At 45.1% G+C, this 25,309-nt stretch overlaps 1 protein-coding gene across 8 annotated transcripts in view; it reads left to right on the forward strand.

The window, feature by feature from the left end:
- The window catches only part of Dys (Dystrophin), a 478,030-nt gene that overhangs the window by 445,692 nt on the left and 7,029 nt on the right, over nucleotides 1-25,309 (forward strand). For all 8 annotated transcript variants that reach the window (XM_077685804.1, XM_077685803.1, XM_077685805.1 and 5 more), the window contains 15 exons: nucleotides 1,533-1,667; nucleotides 1,793-2,018; nucleotides 2,291-2,351; nucleotides 2,463-2,524; nucleotides 3,616-3,690; nucleotides 4,181-4,385; nucleotides 7,028-7,116; nucleotides 8,017-8,347; nucleotides 9,686-9,797; nucleotides 10,636-10,859; nucleotides 12,844-12,891; nucleotides 16,250-16,319; nucleotides 17,580-17,695; nucleotides 18,809-19,076; nucleotides 22,258-22,396. In XM_077685804.1, the coding sequence (XP_077541930.1) occupies nucleotides 1,533-1,667; nucleotides 1,793-2,018; nucleotides 2,291-2,351; nucleotides 2,463-2,524; nucleotides 3,616-3,690; nucleotides 4,181-4,385; nucleotides 7,028-7,116; nucleotides 8,017-8,347; nucleotides 9,686-9,797; nucleotides 10,636-10,859; nucleotides 12,844-12,891; nucleotides 16,250-16,319; nucleotides 17,580-17,695; nucleotides 18,809-19,076; nucleotides 22,258-22,396 (2,161 nt within the window). The remainder of the gene's footprint in view (nucleotides 1-1,532; nucleotides 1,668-1,792; nucleotides 2,019-2,290; nucleotides 2,352-2,462; nucleotides 2,525-3,615; nucleotides 3,691-4,180; nucleotides 4,386-7,027; nucleotides 7,117-8,016; nucleotides 8,348-9,685; nucleotides 9,798-10,635; nucleotides 10,860-12,843; nucleotides 12,892-16,249; nucleotides 16,320-17,579; nucleotides 17,696-18,808; nucleotides 19,077-22,257; nucleotides 22,397-25,309) is intronic.

The following is a 25,309-nucleotide window of genomic DNA, read 5'->3' on the forward strand; positions in this document are numbered from 1 at the left end:
CAGTGCTTGGCAGTGTTTGGAAGTACAGTAAAACCTCGTTACAAGAGACACTGTTACAAGAGACACTTGGTTATAAGAGACATTTGAATGAAAGCGGTTTGGTTGGTTTTTCTATGTTCGCCATGTTAGAAAGATTGCATACACAAGACCTTGGTTACAAGAGACACGTTTCCTGGGTCCCTTGAGTGTCTTTTGTAATGAGGTTTTACTGTATATGAGTGCCTTACCTAATAAGCTAGCTTGCTCATAGATGCTTTTTTTTGTGTTCCCTGATTTGGCTAACACCAAGCAACATCTGTTTGTTTCCTCTATTTCTGGATTAGGATATGAGCAAATGCAAGAAAATAGCAAAAAAAATGTAATAAGTGTATAAATAGCTCTTTTTTTTTCTTTCTTGTTCATGGAGGCCAATTGTGTCAAGACACTGAAAACAGCTGTAAACACTGGCGGCTATTCTCACAAGGTTAAAGTTTAAAGTGTGTATGCAGCCTGTGTGATTAGTTTTAAGAAATTCACAAACATTTCTCCATGAGAAAATCTTGTTAAAAGGGTCGACGTTCCCTTCTATTGTCCTACTGACTGATTTGGCGGCGGCATTAGCTATGACAACAGCCTAGACATTTTCCACGGGGAAGCATTTACTAGTTTGCAAAGTTAGGTTATCTTAGGTAGAATGCACCTTAACAATAGCGGCAAAACTGATGTAAGCTGTTAAATTTGTGAAACAAAAGTTTTTTGAAGACTACCAATTTATATTGTACAGTGGTGTGACATCTCTGTGGCATACCTTGCAAGGTTACTGTAAAAGACACCAGGTATTTTGTCTTCTTTCAAATCTTAGAAATAAACTTAGGGTCAATAATGAAAAGGAGAATTACGTGAGTTTAACTGTAGAAACCACCCATTCACAAAGTTGAACGAATATTCTTCCTTGTCCCTTTAAAGCTTTCTGCTTCTCCTAATGAACACAATACCTGCGTCTGTGAATTACAGAAAGCTCATCTTTAATGCATTAGTTTTCAACTAATGCAGCGGCCATGACAACAGCTTTAGCTGGATTAGTTCTGTTTCAAAAGTGAAATTGTACCATTCCATGTTCTCATATTACTCAGGTCATAATTTCACTTTTTCATGAATGTTTGCTGAAGTTTAAAGAAGCTGAGTGGGAATTCTCAAAAGCCCATGCTTGGTATATATTGCTCTAACTCTTGCATGACTTGCCATAGCTGAACCTGAATTGCTTGAATAAAGAGCATTGCAGAATGGTATATTGGGGTCTTCAGTTTAGTGACAGATGAGTCATAAAAGCTTTTTAAAAGCTAGCTGATAGAACAATTTATGAAAGTGGTGAGTCATGATAGCTTTTTTAAAATCTCGCTGATCGAACTATTTATTGAAATGTCCCGTTTTACAATGCTGCTGAGGTCTGTCTGCTTCTGACAATGCAGCCTTGTTGCCAGAATATATTGGTGGCCACATTCTTTCTTGTTCTGCCGAGCACCTGCGGGACCATTTTTCACTTGGCATTGCAGAAAATGCAGTCCCTGCAAAGAGCCATGGATGATCTGAGCGCCCGACTCCAAGTTGCCGAGAATGCAAAGGCTCAGTGGACACCTGTATCGGAATTCTTGCTTGACCAGCTTGCTGGCCAGATTGACGAATTAAGGGTGAGTGTGCATTCTTTTGAAGCCGGCAGCACATAGGGCAAGTCATCGAACTGTTGTCGCATTCTAGCCCCTGTCAGTAATCCTTTCCCGAAGCGACCCTGACTCCCCTTGTGCCCCTGGTGCAGGCGTTCCGGGACCGGCTGGCGCCCCTGCAGCTGCAGGTGGAGTCCCTGAACGAGGCGGCCGGCGCCATCACCAGCTGCGGGGTGCTGCTGTCGCAGGGGAACCTAAACCGGCTGGACGAGCTGGGCAGCCGCTGGCGCCTCCTGCAGGTGGCCATCGACGAGCGCCGCCGACAGCTCGAGGGCACCCTGCTTGACCAGGGCTCCCAGCAGCAGCAGTTCCTCAACGGTAAGCGCTCTCGGGCCGCAGTGAGGCCTCTACCCTAGAATCACCCCGCAAGAATCGTTTGCACAAAAAAATTTGTAATAGTAACCCAATCTGATTTCTTGAGATGCATGTTTCCTGGAATACTTGTAGTTTGATAAGAAAATCCCATCTGCCGAGTCTCTCTTGGCATCAAGTAGGCATCTGGTGTGCATGAGCGTGGCAGATTGCATTGCTCAGTAGTTGTCAGTTAATAGTGGTTGGTGTCTCTAATTATTTTCCCTGACTCTGTGCAGCTTCTGTGGAACAGCCATGGGAGAGGGCCGTGGCTGGAAACAAAGTGCCTTACTACATCAAGTGAGTTCAGCTGCCCTCTCCTTCCCTTCCCTTTGTGGTGGCCAAACAATAGCACCTTCATGCTCTTCCATATGGCTTGAATCGCTCATGCACGTTCTCTCTTCATTTCAGCCATGTTTCTGAAACCACACACTGGGATCACCCTCGAATGTTAGAACTGATGGACTCTCTAGGTAAGTAATCTGGATGTGGTTGTTGTCCCCTAGGAAAATGTTTCTTAAATGTAATGTAGCAAATAAGGCACTTTTAATAAGTGACTGGGAGTTTTCTTGCAAGAACATATTACAGCCTAGTCCATTTATAACAATATTCAAGTTGCCAAGGAAATTTCATCGTTATAACCGATAATTGTTAGAGACGGGTTGCGCAAAAGAAAAGACAAAACAAAGCTCAAAACATTTTATTCACACACAAGCAAGCCATAATTGGTCAGCTTTGTTTGCTGCATGCGAAGCTGGCGCACATCTTTATCAAGAGCTTCTATAAGTGTTTCACCTAGCTGAGTGAAGGGTCCTTAGCGGAAACAAAGTCCCTGAGGAACGGCATCATGCGTTGGGCCTCCCGCAAAGACCCTACCTGAGTAGGCTGCTCAACCGCGTCGTCCGAGTATCATTGTCAGCATTGTCCGGAGCACGCATTCCCACCATGACCGCCTCTTCAGTGAGGCACTCCAGTGTTTCCAAAACATCGTCCATGACATTCCTTCCATGTAAAATCGGAGGCAGTTAAAGAGGCACCCAGTCAAATTCAAAGTGGTACACATATGACACAACAGGCGAACATAAGTGAACGCGCGAGCAAGCGATGCCAGCACTGGCAGCGTAAGTTTGCGAGCAGGCGCGTGGGTGATGTTAAAGCTGCTTCGCCGTGAGGGGGGTTCGGAAAAAAAACTGCTCTCTCCTTCTCTCGCTTCCTTGTAAGCGGCGCAGTCGACTCGTTTTGTGAGGGGTGGAAGAGATTCGAGAAGCATCGCAGCTCGCGGTGCATACCATCGGCGCGGAGAGCCCGGCAGCAGCTCGAATTTTTGGTGCGCGCTATAACCAAATTCAGTCGTTATATCCGACATCGCGGTGCTGGAGCATTGTAATAAGCACACTATTTTGCCATAGAATGCATACGAAAGTGGATGGTGCCATAGTTGTTCATCATTATATCCGATATATTTTTATACATGGTATCGTTATAAGTGGACTCGACTGTATACCAGGTTGCAATGCTTTGCTGAAGTTTTGTAATAGTCTTTTTTTTTTCTGTTTTGTTGCAGCTGAATTTAACGATGTCCGGTACTCCGCATACAGAACGTCGATGAAAATCAGGACCATTCAGAAGAACCTCTGTTGTAAGTGGCTCCTGTGCATCTCATGCATGGCTTCCTTGTAGGAAAGCCCTATGCACAACATATTGCATTAATTTATGTGGTGTCTTCGAGGCAAATGTAAATTTTCTAGTACTTGGCTACAAATATGATCTGTCTGGGTGCAATTTTCACACACAGGAAAGCTTTGTGTGGATCGAAATAAAATCCTGTGGGTTTTTGTTTTTATTCTGATGTAGCCCGCTCTCAACGAATGACCGGTAAGGTAAACACAGAGATTTTCAACAGTGGTTGCAGTGATACCTGCGCCGTGAACATGAGCAATGAAGTGAAAATATCTTCAATATTAAAGTTCCTTGTCAGGCATCAGTCATTTTTGTGCATTCCTACAGGAAGAGCACAGCTATGTGGCGCAATGCCATCACTGTCGTTCTTTAATTTGGTGTTTTGTGAAAAAGGGGGGAGGTCAGTGCCAGTGCCCATCATTCTTTCAATGGTTTCTTCTGCTTTCCAGTGGACCTGGTCTTCATGAACAACGCCATTAATGCATTCGACCAGCACGGCCTGCGCGCTCAAAACGACAAGCTGATTAGTGTTCCCGAAATGATCACCTGCTTGGCAACCATCTATGACGGCGTGGCTCAGGAGCACTCCAACCTGGTCAAAGTCCCTCTCTGCATCGACCTCTGTCTCAACTGGCTGCTCAACCTATACGACACGTGAGAGGCCTTTCCTTGCCCCCTCCTTATTCGTTATTTCTCCTGTCCTTGCTTTTACGTAGGTTTATGGGAGCCCATTATGAATACAAAAAAGCCACAGTACAGAACAAGGTGCATATGAAATGCCCTTTAAATTTCATTACAAAACATTGTTGCACAAACTTGTCATGTTTTCTTTAGTTCTGTATGAATATTTTGGTTTTCCTCGAGCTCAAGCTTTCATCTGTCCACTTTCTGTACTGCGGTGTTGAAGGATTTATTTTGTGCAGCAAAACGATAAGCTGTCGTCACTTACACATTGCAAACGGCTTGGTGCAAATGTGCATAATTCTTCAAAACCGATCATTGTCGTAAAGTTGGAAAAGGAATGGTAGGGAGAAGACGGGAAAATCTTTAGGGGTGTTGTATAGCAGCTGTGATGAACTGGAAAGCTTGCAAAATCTCGGGTTGCGGGGCACTGTTGATGTAACACTTTAACACGGGGGTCGGCAACCTTTTGAGGCGAAAGGGAGATTTTGGGAGCCAGATGGGGGGGCCCTTGGGGCCAAAGATAAAAAAAAATTCGGCGAATTGGCAATAATGTACAAAACTGGAATAATAGAATACATGCTTACTTTCAGCCCGAATGTCGCGACGTTGCAGTTTACAAACAGGTTACAGCTGCTAACTGGAAGCGATCGTTCTTTGTTCCTGTTTGACCCCATTTGAGGTCAAAACTGTCGGCCTTCAGATAGGAAGTGACAAGGGGAAAGTGGGGGTTCTGACGTCGTGCCGGGCGTTGCATAATACTGCCCCGCGGGCCGCATGCGCCTTACCAGTCGCAGGTTGCCGACCCCTATTTAACTTTTTTTTTTTTTTCTTCCCTGAAAGTCATCCCATTGTTATTGGACATTTAACATTCGCCATTTGTCCTCACATTTGCCCTTGCATTTTGTGGTCTTAACAGTTACCCTTGAAGTCACATATCAGATGAAACACTTACCCTGAAATTGTTATAGAGGCCGTGAAGATAAAATGGAAGTTGAGTTCGTTTGAAAGATAGCCTTGCTAGATGAGTAACACTAACACCTATTTTCACACAAGCTTAACTCAAATAACCTGTATAATGACAAAAAAGAGAGAATAGGCATGTGACACACTAGCTACTTTTCTGTGCTGAACTTGTGATGAATTATGGGCAACTTATTGCAAGTGCATAACTGCCAGGTTTCGCGAATAATCCGGGAGACTCCTGAATTTAGGTTGTTTTGTACAATTGTACGACTGAAACAAAAATCTCCCGAAAACGCACCCGTGTTTAGGAACTTTCTCGAAGTCTGGTCATATTGCACCAGAGGTACCTGACAATCAAATCCAGTGTCGCACCAATTAATATTGTTATGAGTGAAGAGCTTAAAAAGCGTAGTCGGTCATGCGCAAAAGTTGAACTGGGCAGTGCTGCAGCAATGCTGAGTGTGAGAGCAGTTCAGCATAGTAAATGAAAATCACACCCAGTTCCAAGCATCCATGTCTGACAATCCTCAGTCGCGTTGTTTTGACAAAGTTTCACAAGGTTGAATATTGTTACGTTCGACAGTATTTCCCAGAACTTTCTTAAAAGGGCAGCGTCAGCCATGTTGCAGATTTAGCAACTGACGAGTGGTGTCGCTTGTAAGTAGTTTGAACAACAGTTTGGTTCCTGCTCTGTTGTAGCAAAAAAAATGCATGTAAAATAATCTATTTTGTTCCCACTAATCCCCCCCCCCCCCCCCCCCCCCCCCTGTCAGATCTCCCTAATGCCATTCCGGCAAACCTGGTCGGTACGCGATTGGCTGAGGCCGTCAAAATTTATCGCAAATAAATAGGGATTATAAGCTTGCAGAATTAGCTGTTTGCACTTAAATTTAGTGTACATTCTTTTTATAGCAGTAAGAAAGGTGGTGTAAACAATGTAAGCTATGAACGAACACCTAAACATTTCTAAGAAGCACTAGTGCGTATTGCGCGCACTGTCGGCCATAGCTGCACAGCTGTAGGGCGTGTTGAGCTTGTCTGACATAAGAGTGGCCAACTGGCTTAACTTATGTGACCATGCTTGTCGAGCATACGCCAGGTTTCATGAAACGATTTCTACCAAACAGTAACAAAAATGAGCCTGGTGCAAATCCGATTAAAAGATTAAAAACAAAGCGAGTGTGGACAGGGGTCCTTGAGCAGTGTCGTCGCACTATCTAGGAGGACAGGCTGTAAACAAGGCAACAAAACACGTTTTGCTGTTCACTGCAGCCTCGGGCAACATACTAACATTCGTTTCAATACCTGCCCTGGAACCGTCGTCGCTGACGTCACAAAACACGATTTAGCGGGAGAATCGAAATTTTTGCTTAAATTGTTTAATTTTTCAGTGAATAAAGCATAGTTTGCTGCCAGACAAGCACTGGGGCACTATATGAAGCACCAAATCTTTTGAATAAAACCAACTTGCATTTTGTCTTAATGGCCTCTTTAAACCCCATGTTTCATTCATGTTGCTGTTTCATTGCTTTCAACATACCTGTCTCGTTCTGTTGGGATGTTTTTAAAGGATGCCAGGATATTTATCATTAAGCTCTGGTAAGCTAGGTTGTATTAATGTTAACTATCCCTTTGCTTCCTTCTTCCAGAGCAACAAGGACAGGGTACATAAGGATTTTGTCCTTCAAGGTGGGAATCATCCTCCTCTGCAAGGGCAACCTGGAAGACAAGTTTAGATGTAAGTATCCTTCTTCAAATGCAGTGACAACTTTCCATCATGCATGGAGTTGGTTGTGATTCTTTTTTTACCTGATTTTGTCATTGGGATGCAGTTTTTCAGTTATTCGGTAGTTTGTTCCTTTTTATACAAGCAGTAGATATTGAATTTTTGAAATCTACTAACCACAATTTTTTAGCTTGTAGCATACATCTATCTATGGCCTGCCTGTATTGGCATTCTGAAGGACTTGAGTGAAGGGTGCGTGAAATTGATTACATCCTGCCATCCCCAGCTTGCACTCCCGAGTGCACTAGTGCAGCTTGTGGGCAACCGCATTATCAGAGTACAAGAAGGGAAGCATACAGAAGCAAAGACGGTTTTTTGCATCCTGGTAACGTGGTTGCGCTAATGTTGCGCTAGTCAACACTCTCTAGATAAGAAAGCCCAGCTGTGTACTGACATTTGTTTGAAGTCCTCCGCTCACTGAACGTGATTTTTTTTATTATTATTATTGTGTGACATAAGAACCTTTTTTTTCTCTCTGAGAGAAGAACAAGGGTGGAGTTGGCATATTACCAAGTAGATACCAGGCGCCCCTCCAAAAGCACCTTCCCCTTGTTGTTTGAGGGTAGTTTGGCAACCCTGCTGCTGCCAGTGGAGAATGCCAGTGCATGTTTTCAAACTTCAAAATACTTTCAGAGTTTATTTGAAATTTTGTAATAGTGCTACTTGATTCAAAACCTTTGAAGCCTCTCGAATATCGAGGTGCTATTTGCTTCGATAATTGAAAATCTGGAATATTTCCACTACCCTAGCCTACTACCACACATAACCAAGAGACAGACCACACGCTGCAGTGGCAGGGCTCCTTCTGCCCCCAACATCCTCGTCCCTGTGGTCCTTCCTCTTGGTGTGCAGACCTGTTCCGGCTGATAGCGGACGGCAACGGGTGTGCGGACGAGCGGCAGGTGGGGCTGCTGCTGCACGACTGCGTGCAGCTGCCCCGGCTGCTCGGGGAGATTGCCGCCTTCGGGGGCTCCAACATCGAGCCCAGCGTGCGCAGCTGCTTCGAGCTGGCCGGGCCGGGGGGCCGCCGGGAGATCCAGGCGTCGCACTTCCTCAACTGGCTCCTCCAAGAGCCCCAGAGCCTCGTCTGGCTGCCCGTGCTGCACCGGCTGGCCGCCGCTGAGACCGCCCGGCACCAGGCCAAGTGCAACGGATGCAAGCAGTACCCCATCGTCGGATTCAGGTGACGACACCTCCTGCTGCTGCACCTTGAGGGGACATTTCTCCCCCCCCCCCCCCTTTTTTTTTTTCCCTGGCACAGACGCTGCAGGATCACACATTGAGGCAAATCAGTCAGCAGTGGCACTCAAAATTTGCTGTTAAATTTTGCAGACTAAGAATGCAGCCCCAAATACTGTGCCTTTTCAGTCCCGACTAAATTAAAGGGGCACACGGGGATCAGATTGCGAAAAGTGACCAATAAATCGTTTTTCCGAAAGTCACATTTTCGTGTTGCACGTTAAATATTCTGTACATTTCCAATTTTTTTTCGCCGGAAACAATTGCAAAGTGCCAAAGAAAAATATTTGTCAGCTGAGGTGACAAATTATTTCCACAAAATAATGAAAACACGGTAATTTTCGGAGCGCTGTAATCCCAGAATGACGTCACTGGGCGCTGCCATCTTTGTCTCGTTAGGTCGGCCAACTCTTTAACTTCCCTTTTCCAGTCACTCCTTTTGTCGTAGGGCACTCACAAACAGCAGAAAAGAAAAGACGGTGAAATAAAGCAACCGATAGATTCTAACACGCAATTGGCTATCCGGTCGCATTTCTTGTAATGGCTTTCTCAATTGGGCATCACCATGACAACAAAAATATGGCCGCCGGGTGGCTGGGTTGACACGCACTTCAGTGCACTTCTCCGATGTTTTCCTTGATTAAGGCGCATTTATACTCCAACGTAGCGTAGGCACGCGCGTGCCCGGCACAGTTACACTATGTTGGTGAACCGTCACCCGGCTTCCTTTGAGAAACCTTTGCCGTGGCTCTAAACTAGTTCATACAACAAAGTCCGCGATTGAAAAATATTGTTTTCAGTGTTCACTTAATTAGGAGAGATGCCTTAGGGTTGCAGCATTTTACAATTTGATGTTTTAATGGCACATTATGTTGTTTATTTCTAGGAATTCCCAGGAAGCTGTGCCAGATGAATTGGAATAACGTGTGACAGCTCCTTGCTTAATCTGTTCAATGTTCTGGAAGGAAGTATTTTATTAGTGTGAAGTGGTGCTATTTAAACTGCACCGATATATAAGCGCATGTTGACAAGTATAAACCATCACCCTTTCCACTCCATGAGCTTGTCCTATATACACATGTACAGAATGCTTCTTTGCATGACAGCTATCATTACATGCCGCTTTGTGAAACTTTAGGTTAAGCTTTAAGCTGGACTGCTTGTGTAGCATATCTTAGCAGCATCTCTGATGTGTTCAGTAGTCTGTCGTAGAAGCAGCCCGAAAAAGTTGGAATGATTGCTGATGCTATCGGTGACGGAGAACTTTTGTCGTTTCCTCCAGGTACCGGTGTCTCAAGTGCTTCAACGTCGACCTCTGCCAAAGCTGCTTCTTTTCGGGAAGGAAAACAAAGAACCACAAAGTCACTCATCCTATGCAAGAGTATTGCACCACGGTACGTGACTGCACCCACAAGCTCAAAACTGAAGGTTCCTTTTTCGTGGTCTTGAACACTGCTGGTGTTCGCTCTATGACCATCTTTTTGGAGATTTTTATTGATTATGACGTGTATTGAAGAAAGTAACCAGTGAACGTTTATGTTTCTGTGAAAGAATCGGAGAACTTCAAGCCACTTTCTTAGTTCTGAAAGCTAGGTAACGAGCATGCAACTGACATAAGCCATATCAACATAACACTATAACACAATGTGACACTATCTTAGTGAAACCCTGAAACTATCTAAATTAAGGCACACAGGTTTGCTTTTGCAACAAAATAAGTAGTCAGTCAATAGCTATAAATCCTGCCGAAGAAGGCAGCATGGTGGAACGATAGCACTGTTACTAGGGTGAGTAAATATCAAGTTTTTACTTTATTTTCAAATATGGAAGTAGCAAATTTAAAATGGTGAAACACTGCTAAGACTGAAGTCTAATGCTATTTGCAATGTGTTCGAAGCCTAGAATATTTGCACTCCTTTAACTAAAGTGTTCGAAGTCTAGAATATTCGCGCACTTCTAACTATAACACTTGACATATAAATAATCCAGCAGCCGAGAACAATCGAGGGAAACCCACATAATCACAAGCCCAAAAAAGCATAGAAAGCAACCGGTGATTGCTTTCTATGCTTTCTATGTCACCAGCATAGCCCTTTGCACCCAATGAACTGCACCCAAAATCTTTGCAAAATGGAATAACAACAAAAGCTCCCAATCTTTGTGTCTGCATGGCAGTGTGACTGGGCGGTAACACCTCACTTCTTTTGTTTCCCCCCCCTTCCCCCAATCAAGACAACGTCGGGGGAGGATGTGCGGGACTTCACGAAGATCATGAAGAACAAGTTCAAGTCTAAGCGGTACTTCAAAAAGCACCCGCGAGTGGGCTACCTGCCCGTGCAGACGGTGCTCGAGGGGGACGACTTGGAGAGCCCCGCCCCCTCGCCCCAACACACACTCTCCTCCCAGGACATGCAGCACCTGCGCAGCTCCTCGCGCCTGGACCACTACGCCAACAGGTGCACACCCACTTCTTCCTTGTCCTTCACCTGCGTCTCAGTCCGAGCTGTAGTAGCGGGGAGTTGACAGCAGTGCTTGAATGCTTCAACCAGTGGCCGTTATGAGTTGTCAGAAACATTGGTTCAAGATGAATATATCGTGCTTCTCTTGTTACCACAAATAGCAAACAAAAAAGGTCAGTGACAGAGTCTTTGAGCAGTTTTCTGCTGCAAAGTAGTCTTTCTTCGATCTTCAATCTGGCCGCTTGTTCTCTTTGAAGCAATGCAGGTTTGTGTGTATATAAATGGAAAGTGTTGTCAGTTATGTTTAGCAGGGGTCCTTTGGGAAAGCATTGCAGATGCTGCGCCGCTTCATGCTTCACATCCGTTCTGGTGTTAGAAATGTAAACCTTCTAAAAAGAAACTTTTTTTTGGTTAGGTGACTGTTGTCATTGCCTTGCCACTGCTTCTCTGGTTCAGAGCATTGCAGTCAAAGCTTGGTGGTACTAAGATCGCAAGTAAAGTTTCAAGCTGTCAAGGAATGCAACAGGTTGCTTCCATTAGCTCTTGGCGAGCAGTGCCTGCTTTTTGATGTCACACACAGCTGTTTGCCAAAGTTATAGTCAGCCGCATAGGTGACAGCCTGGATTCCCAACTATCCAGGGAGCACGCTGGGCTTAGGAAAGGGTACTCAACCATGGATCACATCCACGTTGTCAATCAAGTGATAGAAAAATTCGCAGAGCAAACTAAACCCCTTTACTTGGCATTTATTAACTATGAGAAAGCGTTTGATTCCGTACTCACCGCAGCCATGCTGGAAGCCCTGAAAGACCAGGGAATAGAGGGGACCTACATAAGACTTCTGGAAGACATACATAAGGAATGAACGGGCAGGATAACCCTCCACAAGCAAAGCGATAAATTCCCAGTCCACATGGGAGTAAGGCAGGGAGATACCATCTCGCCAAAACTATCCACAGCATGTCTGGAGGGTGTATGTAGAAAGCTTGAGTGGGAAAAGATAGGATTAGGGATAAACAGGGAATACTTGAGCCATTCAGAGTTTGCGGACAGCATAGTCTTGCTGAGTGAGAGTGCAGAATACATGCAAACAGTGCTTGAGGAACTGCAATAAGAAAGCACGGCCGTGGGGATAAAAATAAATATGAATAAATATAAAGTAAGGAGGAATAATCATTGCAAAAACGTCCTCTTCAGCTTAGCTAGGAAATGAAACGCTAGAAGAAATAAAAGAATATAACTACCTTAGACAGGTGGCTAGTGCGGACCCAAACCACAAGAGAAAAATTTGGCGCAGAATAGGTATGGCTTTTGGAACACTCAACAAGCACTCTAAATTAATGAAAAGCTACCTTTGTCACTCAAAAAAAAAACATTCTACAACCAGTGCATACTGCCGGTTATGACATACAGAGCTGAAACTTGGCATGTTTAGTAAAAATCCAGAAAGCAAACTTAGGCCAGCACAACAGGCCATGGAACGAATAATGTTGGGAATAACACTCAGGGACACGAAACGAGCTACCTGGACCAGACAGCAAACTAGAGTAAAAGATATCATAGTTTAAATAAAGGAAAAGAAGTGTACTTGGGCTGGCCATATGGTGAGACGAACCGACAGCCAGTGGACAATTAGGGTAACAGAGTGGATACCAAGAGATGGGTCCAGAAGAAGGGGAAGGCCGTTAACCTAATGGAGGGATGAGATGAAGAGATTCGGGGGTAAACTGTGGACTCGAGCAGCGCAGGACAGGAGCGGTTGGAGGTCAGTGGGAGAGGCCTTCGTCCTGCAGTGGGCCTGAGTAGGCTGGCAATGATGATGATGACAGAGTAGCGCAAAGGAATTGCATTTTTTTTTGTTGTTTCTATTGGAATTGTTCTATTCTTTTACTTGAACATTATCGTGTGTATTTAATGCCTCATGCTCTTCTGTTTGTTTATTGTGAGTTTCTTCTAATTTTTGGCATGCTTTGATTTGCAGGTACACAGATGTTGAACTTAGGACAAGAAGTAACTCTACTCCTGACTCGTAAGTGGTCTCTCAGGATGTCTTTTCTCAGTGCTATTAGTTTCCGTAATGAAAGGCAGATGTTATCAGCTGGCTCAAAGAATCAGCATGAACTTGATGCATTTATATGGCTCCAAAGCATAGCTCTGCAATTCTATTACAGTCTAACCTGATTATATCAAATTCACAATAAAACACTTATCAGTTCAATATAGCAGATAATTCACTGTAAGCAGGCTAGGGAATTGGACGTCATAAAAGCATATAGCATTTTTAAAAACACTTCATTGATGAAACTGCCTTACTTTCACACGAAATACACCTGTATCTTCTGCTGAACAACTTCGCTGCCCGAGGTGGTACGCATTTCTCCACACTGTCTAAAAAGTCTGAGCATCTGAGGCCACAACCTTTCACATTTGTGAAGAAGCCTGCCCGCCGGACTAGTGTGAGTGCACCAATCACTTCAGAGGTTGTGGGCAAAGGATCGTCCTTGCTTTCCTCGTTGCGCCTGCTCTCACTTGCGCTTGGTACATGCCGGCAATGTAGTCTTCCAAACTCTCCCGTGGTCACGACACCACCACCTACACTCACCATCTCGCCAACTATTGATCTGGCAACGGCGTCCGGAAATTCCGACAGCTTGCTCCACACCGGTGGGGGCTTTGTTGCACTCCTCAGGATTTTCAGTCACCACCGGCACGCACAAGCCCGCAGATCTGATGCAATTTCAGGCAGTTCCTTTAGGGACATCTGCCCAGAACCTACCTCTACAAGGTGTTCTCAGGAATCTCGTGCATCACGGGGACGTCTGACTTTTCACCAAGTTCGACGCGATTTACAATTGCCAACTTCACGGCGAATGGCAAATTCTGGTGCTTTGTCCGAGCTATACCCACTAAATAAACCTTTATTTAATGACACTAATGCTAGCCACTACAGTCACCCTTCAGAATAAAGCCCACAAAGCGCAAACGACGCAATCGCAATGAACGAAAAAAAAAAGAAAAAGAAAGCATGGCGAAAGGGCCAGGATAATTTTTCGCTGGGTAAGGGGGGGGTAACAGCTCGCCCTACACAGCGCGGTGGTGCAGTCACGATAGGGAGAGCGAGGGGAAGGAGGAGAAAGACCTACACGCTGCTCATGAGTAGCTGGGCTAAACCATGAATCACTCCGAGGAGTGTGCCGGCAGAATTTCTCCTTCGCCCTGAGGGAAAACCAACTTGGGGGGTGGGGGCACTTTTGCATCATTTGGATTTCGATATATGAGCAGTCATTGGTATTTTTGTTCCATATTCACGCACTATTCGTATTTTAAATTTACTGTGTCCAGAAATAGTTAGAAAGGATAATTTGATATAAACGAGTTCGATATAGTCGGGTTTGACTGTGGCCCGGAACTTCGAACTGCTTGACACAGGTCATGTGCTTTTTTGCAAATATAGTTTAGCAATAGCAGCTGTGTTTTGTCACTGCTGGGATACGTTCAAACACCTGCCTTTTATACTGCGGAATCACATCCCTTAAAGTTTCGAAGGACATCTGTTGACATGTTTTAGTGCTCACTTTGGGTATTAACAAGTGGCAGGAAAGAAAAAAAGCACCGCATTTCACCTGCATATAAACATCAAGCACTTTGGCTTCTAAAATCTTGATACTGGTCGCGCACAGTCATTATCACATTCTGATCAGGTGCCCTGCAGAAAGTAACAGTGATTTCGAACTTTCATTGTGAAGAGGCTGAGGTAAGGAAGCACTCCGGAATCAGCCAATTCAATTACGTGATATTCAGTATACAGATTAGTTGTTGGCTTTGTTTCATGCTTTCTAAGTGTGATTATTTCACAAGCAGTTTGGGCAAAATGTCTTGCTCCAAAGTTTTACTCCGGCTTGTACTAGAATGTTGTGCAGTAACATTTCCTTTTGCTGGGTTGAGTAGACAGTGGCAATGAAGTTCCTTCATTGAAACAATTTGACAAGCACATTTCTGCAGGAACTTCCGATACACCATTCCCCTTTTCTTCGGTTTATTCAAAGTTCGGTTTATTCAAAATATTGCCTCGTTAGAATCATACTGAGACCACTTTTAACATAAACTTCGCTCAAATAAGCTGTTTAATTAGGAAAAAAAGGGTATGACCATGCAACCTACTAGCTCATTTCCCGCAACAGAACCTATGATGTCATACCAGCCAGCTCTGTGATTGGCGGAGGCCGGCAAAAGCAAACGCAAATTAAGCAGAGCTTATAAGCTTGCCGAACGAGCTATTTGCACTTAAATTTAGGGCGCATTCTTTTTAAAGCAGTCAGAATGGTGGGACAAACAGTGGAAGTTACGAAAGCACACGTAAACATAGAAGTACTGATGCGCACTGCTGTTGGTACTGCGTGCACTATGCTTGGTTTAGCTGAACAGGACTGCGGTGCTTTGGGGTTGTTTCAGACGACACTGGCTGATTGACGCAAGCAACGGTGTCTTACGTGACCATATTTGTCGAGCGAGCACTAGGTTTCACAAAACAATTATTTTCTCCCTGAACAAAAACAAGCCAGGTTTTAAATACGGTCAAAAACAAACTAAAGGCAGAAAACGGATTTCCGTGGTATGGTGGCGCCTTGTAGCTCCACTAACGGTAAACAAGGCTTCGGAATCGGCTGCACAGCGGTCGGTTCCTGTGATGTCATCGCAGACCACGAAAACACGATTTAGCGGGAAAATCAGAATTTTACCTTAAATTGAATAAATCTCAGTGAATAAAACATCGTCTGCATCCGTACAAGCACTGGGGGCACCGTAAAACACGAAATCTTTCGAAAAAAATGAACTTGTATTTTGTCCTTATGGCCCCTTTAAGGTTGCTTTCTCTTAATTAAAAAAATGGGCTGAATCAAGTAAAGCCAAATCAAAACAGCGCTCCAGGAAAAACACAAAAAGTGCTTTATGTGCTGCTCACCAAGGACTGAAGCACCCTTGGTGGGCAACACAGGGCACAGTGGAATGTGGATAGACAATATGCCATACCCTAAATTGAGATTCTTGTAGGCCAAGCGAGAGGCAGACACAGAACGAGACGAGAGATGGGACGAAGATGAGCGCTCGTCCTCGTCCCTTCTCTTGTCTCGTCCTGTGTTTGCCTCGCGCTCAGCCTACAAGAATGCATCACCAACAAGCCCAACTTTACACTCTTGCCTAAATTGAGATGGCTTGCATATGTTCGTGACCTGCCATTGAGCAAAGTGTGAACACACTGCACTTTAGGTACTAGTAAATGTATTATACATACAGGCTGGCTGTGTTTTAAAAGATAAAAACCTCACTTGCTTTCTCTCGATATCGCAGAAAATATTGATTGTCTGCAACATTTTTTGTATTTTCAGGAGTGAAGATGAGCATCAGTTGATCGCACAGTATTGTCATACTTTGAGTGGGGAACTTCCAGGGTCTATGGTGAGAGAGATACTTTCTCCTGTTGAAGTTTTGACACTTGTGTCGTGTACTGTATTTTGCATGTATAACCCGCACCAGTAGCTGAAAAATTTCGAGGAGGGGGGCGTGCAGTTGGGGTGTGGGCACAGGGTAATAGAAGAATATTGCCCTGAAATTCAGCGTTTGTACAGTTTGTGCTGTGCTGTGATGCATGCGTCGTCACCAATTGTCCTTGCCATGCTGAAGTGGGATTTCTTTGCTGCATTTTTTCTCCAATAATGGGCCCTTTACATGCAGGCAGAAGTTTGATAACCATGAATATGTTTATTATCTGAATAAACATGACAAATGCTGAAGTATTTCTTTTTTACGAAAATCGAAAAGTTGTGTCATGCGTTTTAGTGGCGAAGGTAATATTTTTCATTGTTTTTCTCGAGACTTGATGTGGGGGTGCAGGTTATACGCAGGGTAATTTATGGTCTCCTCGATTCGGCTACACTTTCTGCACTAGTTCACAAAAGTGCCGTGCAGTGCAGCGCCAGTTCTTTCGCATGCTACACCTTGCACGAGACGAGAACTCGCACAGGGGCTAGTGCAGAAGTGTAGAAGAACTGGTACAGCACGGCGTCAAATCGAGGGCCGAAGTGCAGGTGGCGCAAGCTGCACTGGTAAATCGAGTGCGCGAGTGCGGCACAGCCTGAACTGGTGCAGAAAGTGTAGCCAAATCGAGGAGACCATTATATGCACAGAAATATGGTATGTGTATTGAGTGTGCACATTTCTACACGTGTATGCGCATGCATGTGAATTCTTTGCAGACCATGACATAGTTAAACTACTATGCAGCTGTTTACTAATTCTTTATTGGCATTTAGTTTAACTACTATGCAGATCCTTACTGTTTCTTTAGTGTCATTTAGTTATTAAACTACTATGCAGCTCTTACTATATTGTTAGTGGCATTGCTGTATCTTGTACCCAATGACAGACCACCAGGGAGGGTAGAACTGTCATTGTTTCTTTCTTCATTCATTTTTATTTAGTTTGTCAGCTATGGCTTCACCATGCTTCCTTGATCAAAGAGAATGGCGTGTAGCACACAAGTCATGCAGTTTGCAGTGCCTTAATATGGAAAAAGAAAAAAATCAAGGGAATGCCTAAGTTGAGGCATTGGCTTTTGCCACCTTCTTTCTTTCTTTTTAAATATATTTGTCGTGCTGCTGAGAGGAGAAACTGCTGTGCACTAACATGTCTTCTTCCCACACCCCTGCCATGGTGCAGTGCAACTCTTCCTTGTTCCTACAACCACGGAGCCCTGCTCAGGTGATAGCAACCATCGATGCGGACCAAAGGGACGAGCTGGAACTGATGATCGAGGAGCTGGAGGAGGAGAACAGGTAAGCACTAGACGTTAGTCTGTGCTCTCCCCCCCCCAAATGCGCAAGGTGGCAGGGCAGTCAGCTGACGATTACAGAATGGGCCGGAAAGTGGAGTCTGGTGTTTGGGGCTGCTGCACTTGTATACCAGCTTTGATGAACTTAACCTCTGTGGATTATCTTGAAAGAGTTCTACTGTGCAGGCTACTTTATGCTTACCTTTCTGAAAATCCGTGCCTTGTTTAGTTAGCAGGTTTGGTTTTTGTGATAAAATGACAAGAAGTCGGTGAAGTTGTGATTACATTGACTTGACGAAGCAAAATTTACCTCACCCCACTTCCCGAAGAAGCCAACCCATTTAGACACTTTTCATATTCCCAGTTAAAAAAAATTTGCTAAACATGCTGTATTTGCACAATTTTAACGTGCACCCTTTTTTGCTAAATGTTGCCTTCAAATTTACGTGCGCGTTACAATTGGGCCCGAAACCAAAATAAACTTCAAAGTGGCCAGCAACACTACTACAAACATGAACTCCTCCCAAAATCCAACTCCATCCAATGGGAAAAAATACGTCAACATAACGTAAGTAAATTTTGGCAAATCCATGCCTCTACAAGTGTGCTAAATTAGCTGCCACACTTTTTTTTTTTTTTTTTTTTGCTGATGCAACTAGCATGTCACGCCCAAAATTATGAAGTTCAGGGCATTTGAATTTGCAAACACTTTAAATGTCCCCGATCTATCTTTATTTCCAGCAAGAGCTACCTAGATAAATAAGTTTATAAGTCACAAGTGATTTTTGCTACGACATTTACATGCGTCAAATAAAATGTCTTCGGCCAGGTAGGTGGTGTCATAACTTTTACAACTGCTCGATAGAATCGGTGTCAAATTATTTCCTCCGATTCCCCTCCATAAACTTACCTGCACGTTTCAATCGGAGGTGCGTTGCAGTCGTGTAAATATGGCAATCTATTTTGTTCACGTGCCTTAGTTGATTAAAACTTATGTGTCATTTGTGCCAGAGCTGCTGCAGTTCCTCCGAACTCTGCACGCACGGTGCTATTATCCGCTACGGAAGCATTCCTTTTCCCCCCTTTCGACCATGTCCCTCCCTCCCTGCCATTGCAGGCACCTGCAGGCGGAGTACGAGCGGCTGCAGGAGATGCAGAGTGTGGGCGGCGGGGGCCTGAGCCCGACGCCCAGCCAGCTGGAGGAGGAGGCGGCCCTGAGCCCCAGCGGGGGCAGCAGCATCGCCAGCCGCGACCAGGAGATGCTGGCCGAGGCCAAGCTGCTGCGCCAGCACAAGGGCCGCCTCGAGGCACGCATGCACATCCTCGAGGACCACAACCGGCAGCTCGAGGCCCAGCTGCAGCGCCTGCGGCAGCTCCTCGACGAGGTGGGTACAGCCCCACCCCACACCCGAGGGTCTCCTACTTACGCGTTCTAGCATGGTTGAGACGCTGTGCTGCTGAGCCCGAGGACCCGGGTTTGATCTCAATCACGGTGGCTGCTTTCTGATGGAGGTGAAAGCGAAAGCGCGCGTGTGTACGAGATTTCGGCGCACGTTAAATCCGGAGCCCTCCACTACGGCATGCCTCATAGCCCAGGTGTAGCTTCAGCTCATTAAGCACCACAAGGAAATCACTGTATACTATACTTTGGTACAAGTTAACAACAATGTCTCGCATAGTGCAGTCTAAGCTCGTCACAGCAGATCCGGTAACAACGGACTTCCGGTTACAACAGATCATTTCTGTGTGCTTGTTTGGTCCCCGTGCATTTTAAGTGGAATCCACTCCGCTGATAACAGACCCAGCTATAGTGACCAGGCAGCTGGACGGGTGGCGCCGCCCCTCAGTGCTTCTCTCATTACTGGAATGGGCCATCACAGTGAAGTGCACAGCATTTCATTATTTTTGTCACGTTTGCGTTGGTGCTTCTAATGTTTAGGTGTTATTGTGAGCGGATAGATATGTCTGGTGAAACGACGTCCATACAAATGTGTTGGGTTGTTGGATGCAGTAAAAGCCACAGAAACTCGTGGGACGCTTCTAAAGTTGAGTACGCAAACCTCATTGGTATGGGCAGTTCACCTTTTGCGGCCCTGCCTGGTTCCACCTGCGTTGAGTATGAATACTAGTACCGTATTTACACGATTGTAGGTCGACCCTTTTTTTTTCAAGTTTGACAATCCAATGTTGGGGGGTTGACTTAGAGTCGAAATCAAACTTTGTGCCACTTGTAACAGCAAAAGAAATGAGAAATCAGGGGTGCTACAGGCTGAGGAAAGCGGAACACCCTCATTTCTATGGTTATGGTCAAAGCATAACGTTTACCATTGCATACATTCTGGCTTCAATAAAGGTGATGCCGACTTCGGAAGTTGGCATTCCCGACCTGTGCCCTTTGTCCACCGTACCTAGAGCAACTAATCTTCCACCAGCGCATTTGGAAGTGTACTGAGCGTGATATGACTGTGCCTACAGCGCTGTGCATTGATTCAAGGGATTCGGTACTACTCATTTTGTTTATTAGAGATGAACAAAACGCTTCTTGAATGCGAGTAACGTACTCACGACTCAAAGGAAATCGCGAGCGGCCACGTCTGTCAGCCGCCATGTTGTTTGTTTTGATATAAGGCAGCAGTGGACCCTGCCGGTTGCTTCCATGGTTGTCATCTCGCAGTGAATGTGTTCTTATGAATGTGTTCTTATCTGTTACGAGTGCCCTGGGCCTGAAGCACTGTCACGGCGCTCATTCACACCAGCGTTCAAACAGGTTGCTTTCTGCGCTCTTTTTTTTTTTTTTTTTTCGGATATGCAATTTTGGGGAGAATCAACCTACATTTGAGTCGACTTACAATCGTGTAAATACGCTGTTAGCATTCATTTTACCAGTCTAAATCGCAACGGTTTCCTCACCAGCCTGGATGGCGGGACAGCTGGGTACAGTTTATTTGAAGAGAGCAGCACTTATGTTCGAGTTCCATGACTGTGTGGCTGTGGGAACGTTGTGGCAGTTTACCAAAACACGTAACAAAAGAAAACAAGTCACCCAATTTAGGTATTGATAGCCAAGTATGGCAAACACCGTCCATCGCAGGAAACTTAAAAAAAAGATAAAAAGAAAACATTTTGAAGATAAAGTAATGAAATCAAAAGTTACACTTAATCGTGGCTTTTATGCATTTAATAATAATAAAATAAGAAAGAACTGAGATTGAATGGTCGAAATCACAAAATCATTAACTAGGCAAAGAAAAAAATTAAAGATGCTGTTTGAATTGACATGTTTAATTTCCTAAGAAAACACAAGGCTGGTTAAACGGGGAAGCAGCGTAAGAATTTTTCCACATGAAGCAACAATTCTCAAAATTTCTGCTGCTTTTCCAAATTTCTGAGCCCTTCGCTTGAATCCCAAACTTGCAAAGTAGTCTAGCACATGCAGTGCAGCTTGTTTTTCATCAGTATCCATCATCATCAGCTTGTTTTTTATCAGGCAGTATTCCTCCATTGGGCAACACCTCCTCCTAAATTGAAGGAGGCATTGCCGAAATGGCGCTGCAGCAAAATATTGTGTGGGATTAAGCCACTTGGGGAATGGTACTCACATTGCGACAGTTCACAGGATTTGTCGAAACAGCATGGGGGCAAGAGAGCACTGCGGCAAAACACCATGCATCAGAACGCACGAAAAGAGGGCACTTTTGTTACGACAGCACGGAAACGACAGCACGGAGGCAACAGTACAGAGACAAGTGCCCACACCACCAGTGGGCACTTGTCTAAACTGCAGACGACAAAGTAACCATGTGTCAAAACAGCACAATAGTAAAAGAAAGTGCGTGTGATAAAACAGCACATGTGCAAAAGTAGCTATATCTCAGATGGAAATAATTTCATTTCCAGCTGGATTATTGCAATGGAAATTTCAGGTAGGAAATATTCGAGCTTGAAAAGAACGTTTCCAGCTAGAAACTATGGGTGAAAGTTTCGCATTTCTAGCTAGAAGTTCCCAACTGCATTTTCATCTGGAAACGTAGAGCTTCCGGCTGCATCTCCAGGTGGAGGAAATTTCCAATTCCATGATCAAGCTAGAAATGCGGAATTTCCAACCGCATTTTCAGCTGGAGGAGATTTTTGGTTCAGCTGGAAACAAAGGTGTTTCCAGCTGGAAACAAAGGTGTTTCCAGCTAAATTTGTACTTTTCTGGGCTTTGGTTACATTCCCAGCTGACAAAAAAACAGAATTTTGTATTTTTCTCAATGATATAGGCCAGGAGCTCTGCCTGTAAGGACACCACTGAAAGCCCTCTAGCAGCACGTTTCCGAAGGAGCTGTGGAAAACTCAGAGCAGCCTCCCATTGCAGCTGCAGTTATTTGCTTCGCAAATAAACAATACATGATTACAGCTGGGTATATCCTGGCGAAAACTTGCTTGTGATTTTTCACCGCTGCAGTGGGTTCATTCTCCCACTCTTTTCGCTCGCAAGAGATAGCCTCTTGTTCTGACCATCGGTGTCCTGATCGCCCGACGTTCTCTCTCCCTCTCTCCTCCCCCTTTCCACCCCCACTGTAGCCGGCTCCTCGGGGCACGACGTCTTCCCTCTCGCCGCACAGCTCCCCGTACACGACACCCGGCCATTCGTTGCCCCGAAACCGGGTGCTTCAACCCGAGCCCATGTCTTCCAGGAACGGAAGGCTGCACGACCACGCAGGTAACTCCACTTTTCTGCTGCTACGAGCATTGCCTTGTCTCCTTAGAGGGCAGCCACAAAGGATAGGGCATGGCAAAGCTGTGTAGAGTAGTGCACGCGCGAGAGAGAGAGATAAGTGGCATGGCAGTCGCTTGATCTGCCGAGCTTCTGCAAGCTGAGGCACTCAGAGCCAACACACTGTGCTCGTTTGTGAGTTAGTGCAAGCTCACAATGTTATAGTACTAATTTATTGCAACTTTCCCAAAATGACGATGTGCCTTTTAGGTTCCTATAATCTTCTGCCGAAACTGCATGAATAAAGGCTTAGCTTTTGGCTGTTCTACTTTTAATTCTTATCTTATGTACAGCGTTAGTCGCGAGGGTAGTACTGTGATGGAGGATGCTGCTCCTAATTATCGGGGAAGCGCTTTACAGCTCCGCTCAGTGAAATTTTTAAAATATCTGCTCGTCAGCCCAGCACTGATAAACTGTGCAGGCAGTCTGTGAGCCAAAGTGGAGCCTTCATAAAAGAATAAAAACCTTTTTGCATGCTTTTTGTTTTCCACTATTCAAGTTTCGTTTTCGCTTTCTCTTTTCCTCTGGGTTATTTCGTTCTTGTGTAAAAATTATTTCCTGTTCCATCAGCTATAATTAAGTAGCTTCTGTTTGTGTGAAAACCCTTGTTTCTCTGTTTTGCATTTTGTTCTAGTAAGAGTTTCATTTCTGGTTTTTCTCTGCTTTCGTGATGCAGTGATATGTTTTGTTTGTTATGGTTAAAATGTGTTGTTCTGTCTGCCACTGTTCAGTCATTTCTGTTGTGTTGAAACCCTTACTTATCTTTACTTTGGTTTTGTTTGAGACAGCTGGTACTGGCATGCTGCAATTCAGATGACAGACGACTGCACAGATGACAACGACTGGCGACAATCAGCTGCTGCACCCAGTTTTCCTCCTCCTCCTTTTGCCCTTTTGGCTTTGTTGCATTGCTTATACCTGTTTTGTTCCTTTCAGTTCATTTTGCAGCATTTACTTTTCTTTTGAAAATTTTCAGCATAGACCCAGTGAAATGTCAGCAAGCTGCCTGTTGGATGGTTTAAGTTTGTGCCACAAACTGACTTGAAGCAATAGCATTGTGCTTGATCCTGCCAAATTAGTCACCGATCAGCTTAGTTTAGCTTAACCCATGGGTTGTATTGAGCTTGAAGGCTTCGGATAACAAAGGGTCTCGCTATCTCCCAAGGTGCCTCAAGCAAGGGCAGTTGTGGGTATCACGTGCGTGCAAATGCGGAACACACGAACTAAAGGGTGCCTATATTTCTCTTTTCTATGTCGAAGTTAGAAGAGAGTGGGGAGCGGAGCACACACAGTGTGGGATGATTGATTCTGTCTTTTTTTTTTTCTTTCTTTCTTTCTTTCTTTCTTTCTCGTGACCCTAAAACAATGCCCCAGCTGTGCCGGTCGACCAGTGGGCCCGCCAAAAAACCGCACTGTAAGCGGTATTGTGCTTTGCGCAACCACGTTTAAGCGGTATACAGTCTACGCCCATTACAACGGACCCTCTGAATCCGGAAAAAAACATCTGCTGTAGGCGAAGTATGCAGTATCCGACGGTGGGGGGGTATGAGCCCTAAAGTGCACCAATATTGCATATGCATAGTACATACACTTTGTTCTTTCTACACGCCTGCAGCACCTCTGCACAGTGTTCCCGCGAGGGCAAAGAATCGCGTAAACACCGTTTCCAAAGCTTAGCCCCGGCACTTGGAAAAGGCCTAGCGCATGCGGTCAAGCGTGTAAAGACGCATGACAGCTGAGCAAATAAAGCAAGAATCTAACTAGGCGCAATTATTAAGCAGCTATAAAACACCAGGCGTGGCCATCAGCATTAGCTAGGCTTTTTTAAATCCCCTCACGACGAGGCAGGTTTTCCCGAAACCGCTCGTCAAACAAATCGGATCGCTGCCTGACGTTCCCTCAAGGCAGCTTACACATTTTTAGCGATTTTAGTCTGGTCATTGAAACAGCTGTAATGAAATAATCTGATGACGGACAGCTGTAAAATCGAAAGTTAGACCTATAGTGAACTAGAATATAGTTATACCAGTTGGACTGCACACGGTTACTGGCAGACTGCACACAATGGATGGGGAACAACCCCCCTACTTGAGGCATTTCTTACCTTTTTCACCGAACGGAACGGGAACGATGCATGCGTGGGAATAATAAAACCCGAACTTTTAACCAGAGTTTTTTATTACATAAAAAATTCCCCCGCATTTCCCCGAGGGGGAGAATGTGAAAGTGCGAATGCACGGTTGTCGGCCCGCTTGCGGCGCTTGCGCTCGGCCCCCGCAGCCCACCGCCTCGCCGCCTTCTCTTCCATCTCTTCCATCGGGTTTGTAGTATCACGTGTACACCACGCAGTTATCAAGCCGCTATAACGCCGCTGAGTCGCCAACGCACGCCGCTGACGACGTAGTTTGAATGCGTTAAAGATATAAGGCGCGTCACTGACACTGATATCAGCGTCGCCTCCGTGGCTTGGTCGGTAGAGCGTCGCGCTGCGGCCGCAAAGTCCTCGGATCGAAACCTGGCGCCGGATGCTGTTTCTTTTTCAAATATAGAGGAGCACTGCGGACGCCAACGCCGCCGGCGGTGGATGGTTTGGGGTCGCTTATAAAGTGCATTCGCACTTAAAAGACTGACAAGGGCAGAGTCGCCTCCGAGTGCACCACTTCGAGTATTCAATAGCCCTGTTTTCAATCTCACCGGAGTCGCATTTATCGGCAGCGGCCTTGTTCTTGACGGTAGAGCAGATCGTCTGCTTAGACAGGCCTGTACTTCTGGCGATGTCGGCAGTTTTTCACCCATGTTCAACAGTGTTAATTACACTTAATTTATCCGACAGTGAAATCAGCTACCCTGCCGCTCATG

The sequence above is a fragment of the Haemaphysalis longicornis genome, unplaced genomic scaffold (assembly GCF_048455015.1).
Source record: "Haemaphysalis longicornis isolate Haplotype H1 unplaced genomic scaffold, Haemaphysalis longicornis Haplotype H1 scaffold_9, whole genome shotgun sequence".
Taxonomy (NCBI): domain Eukaryota; kingdom Metazoa; phylum Arthropoda; class Arachnida; order Ixodida; family Ixodidae; genus Haemaphysalis; species Haemaphysalis longicornis.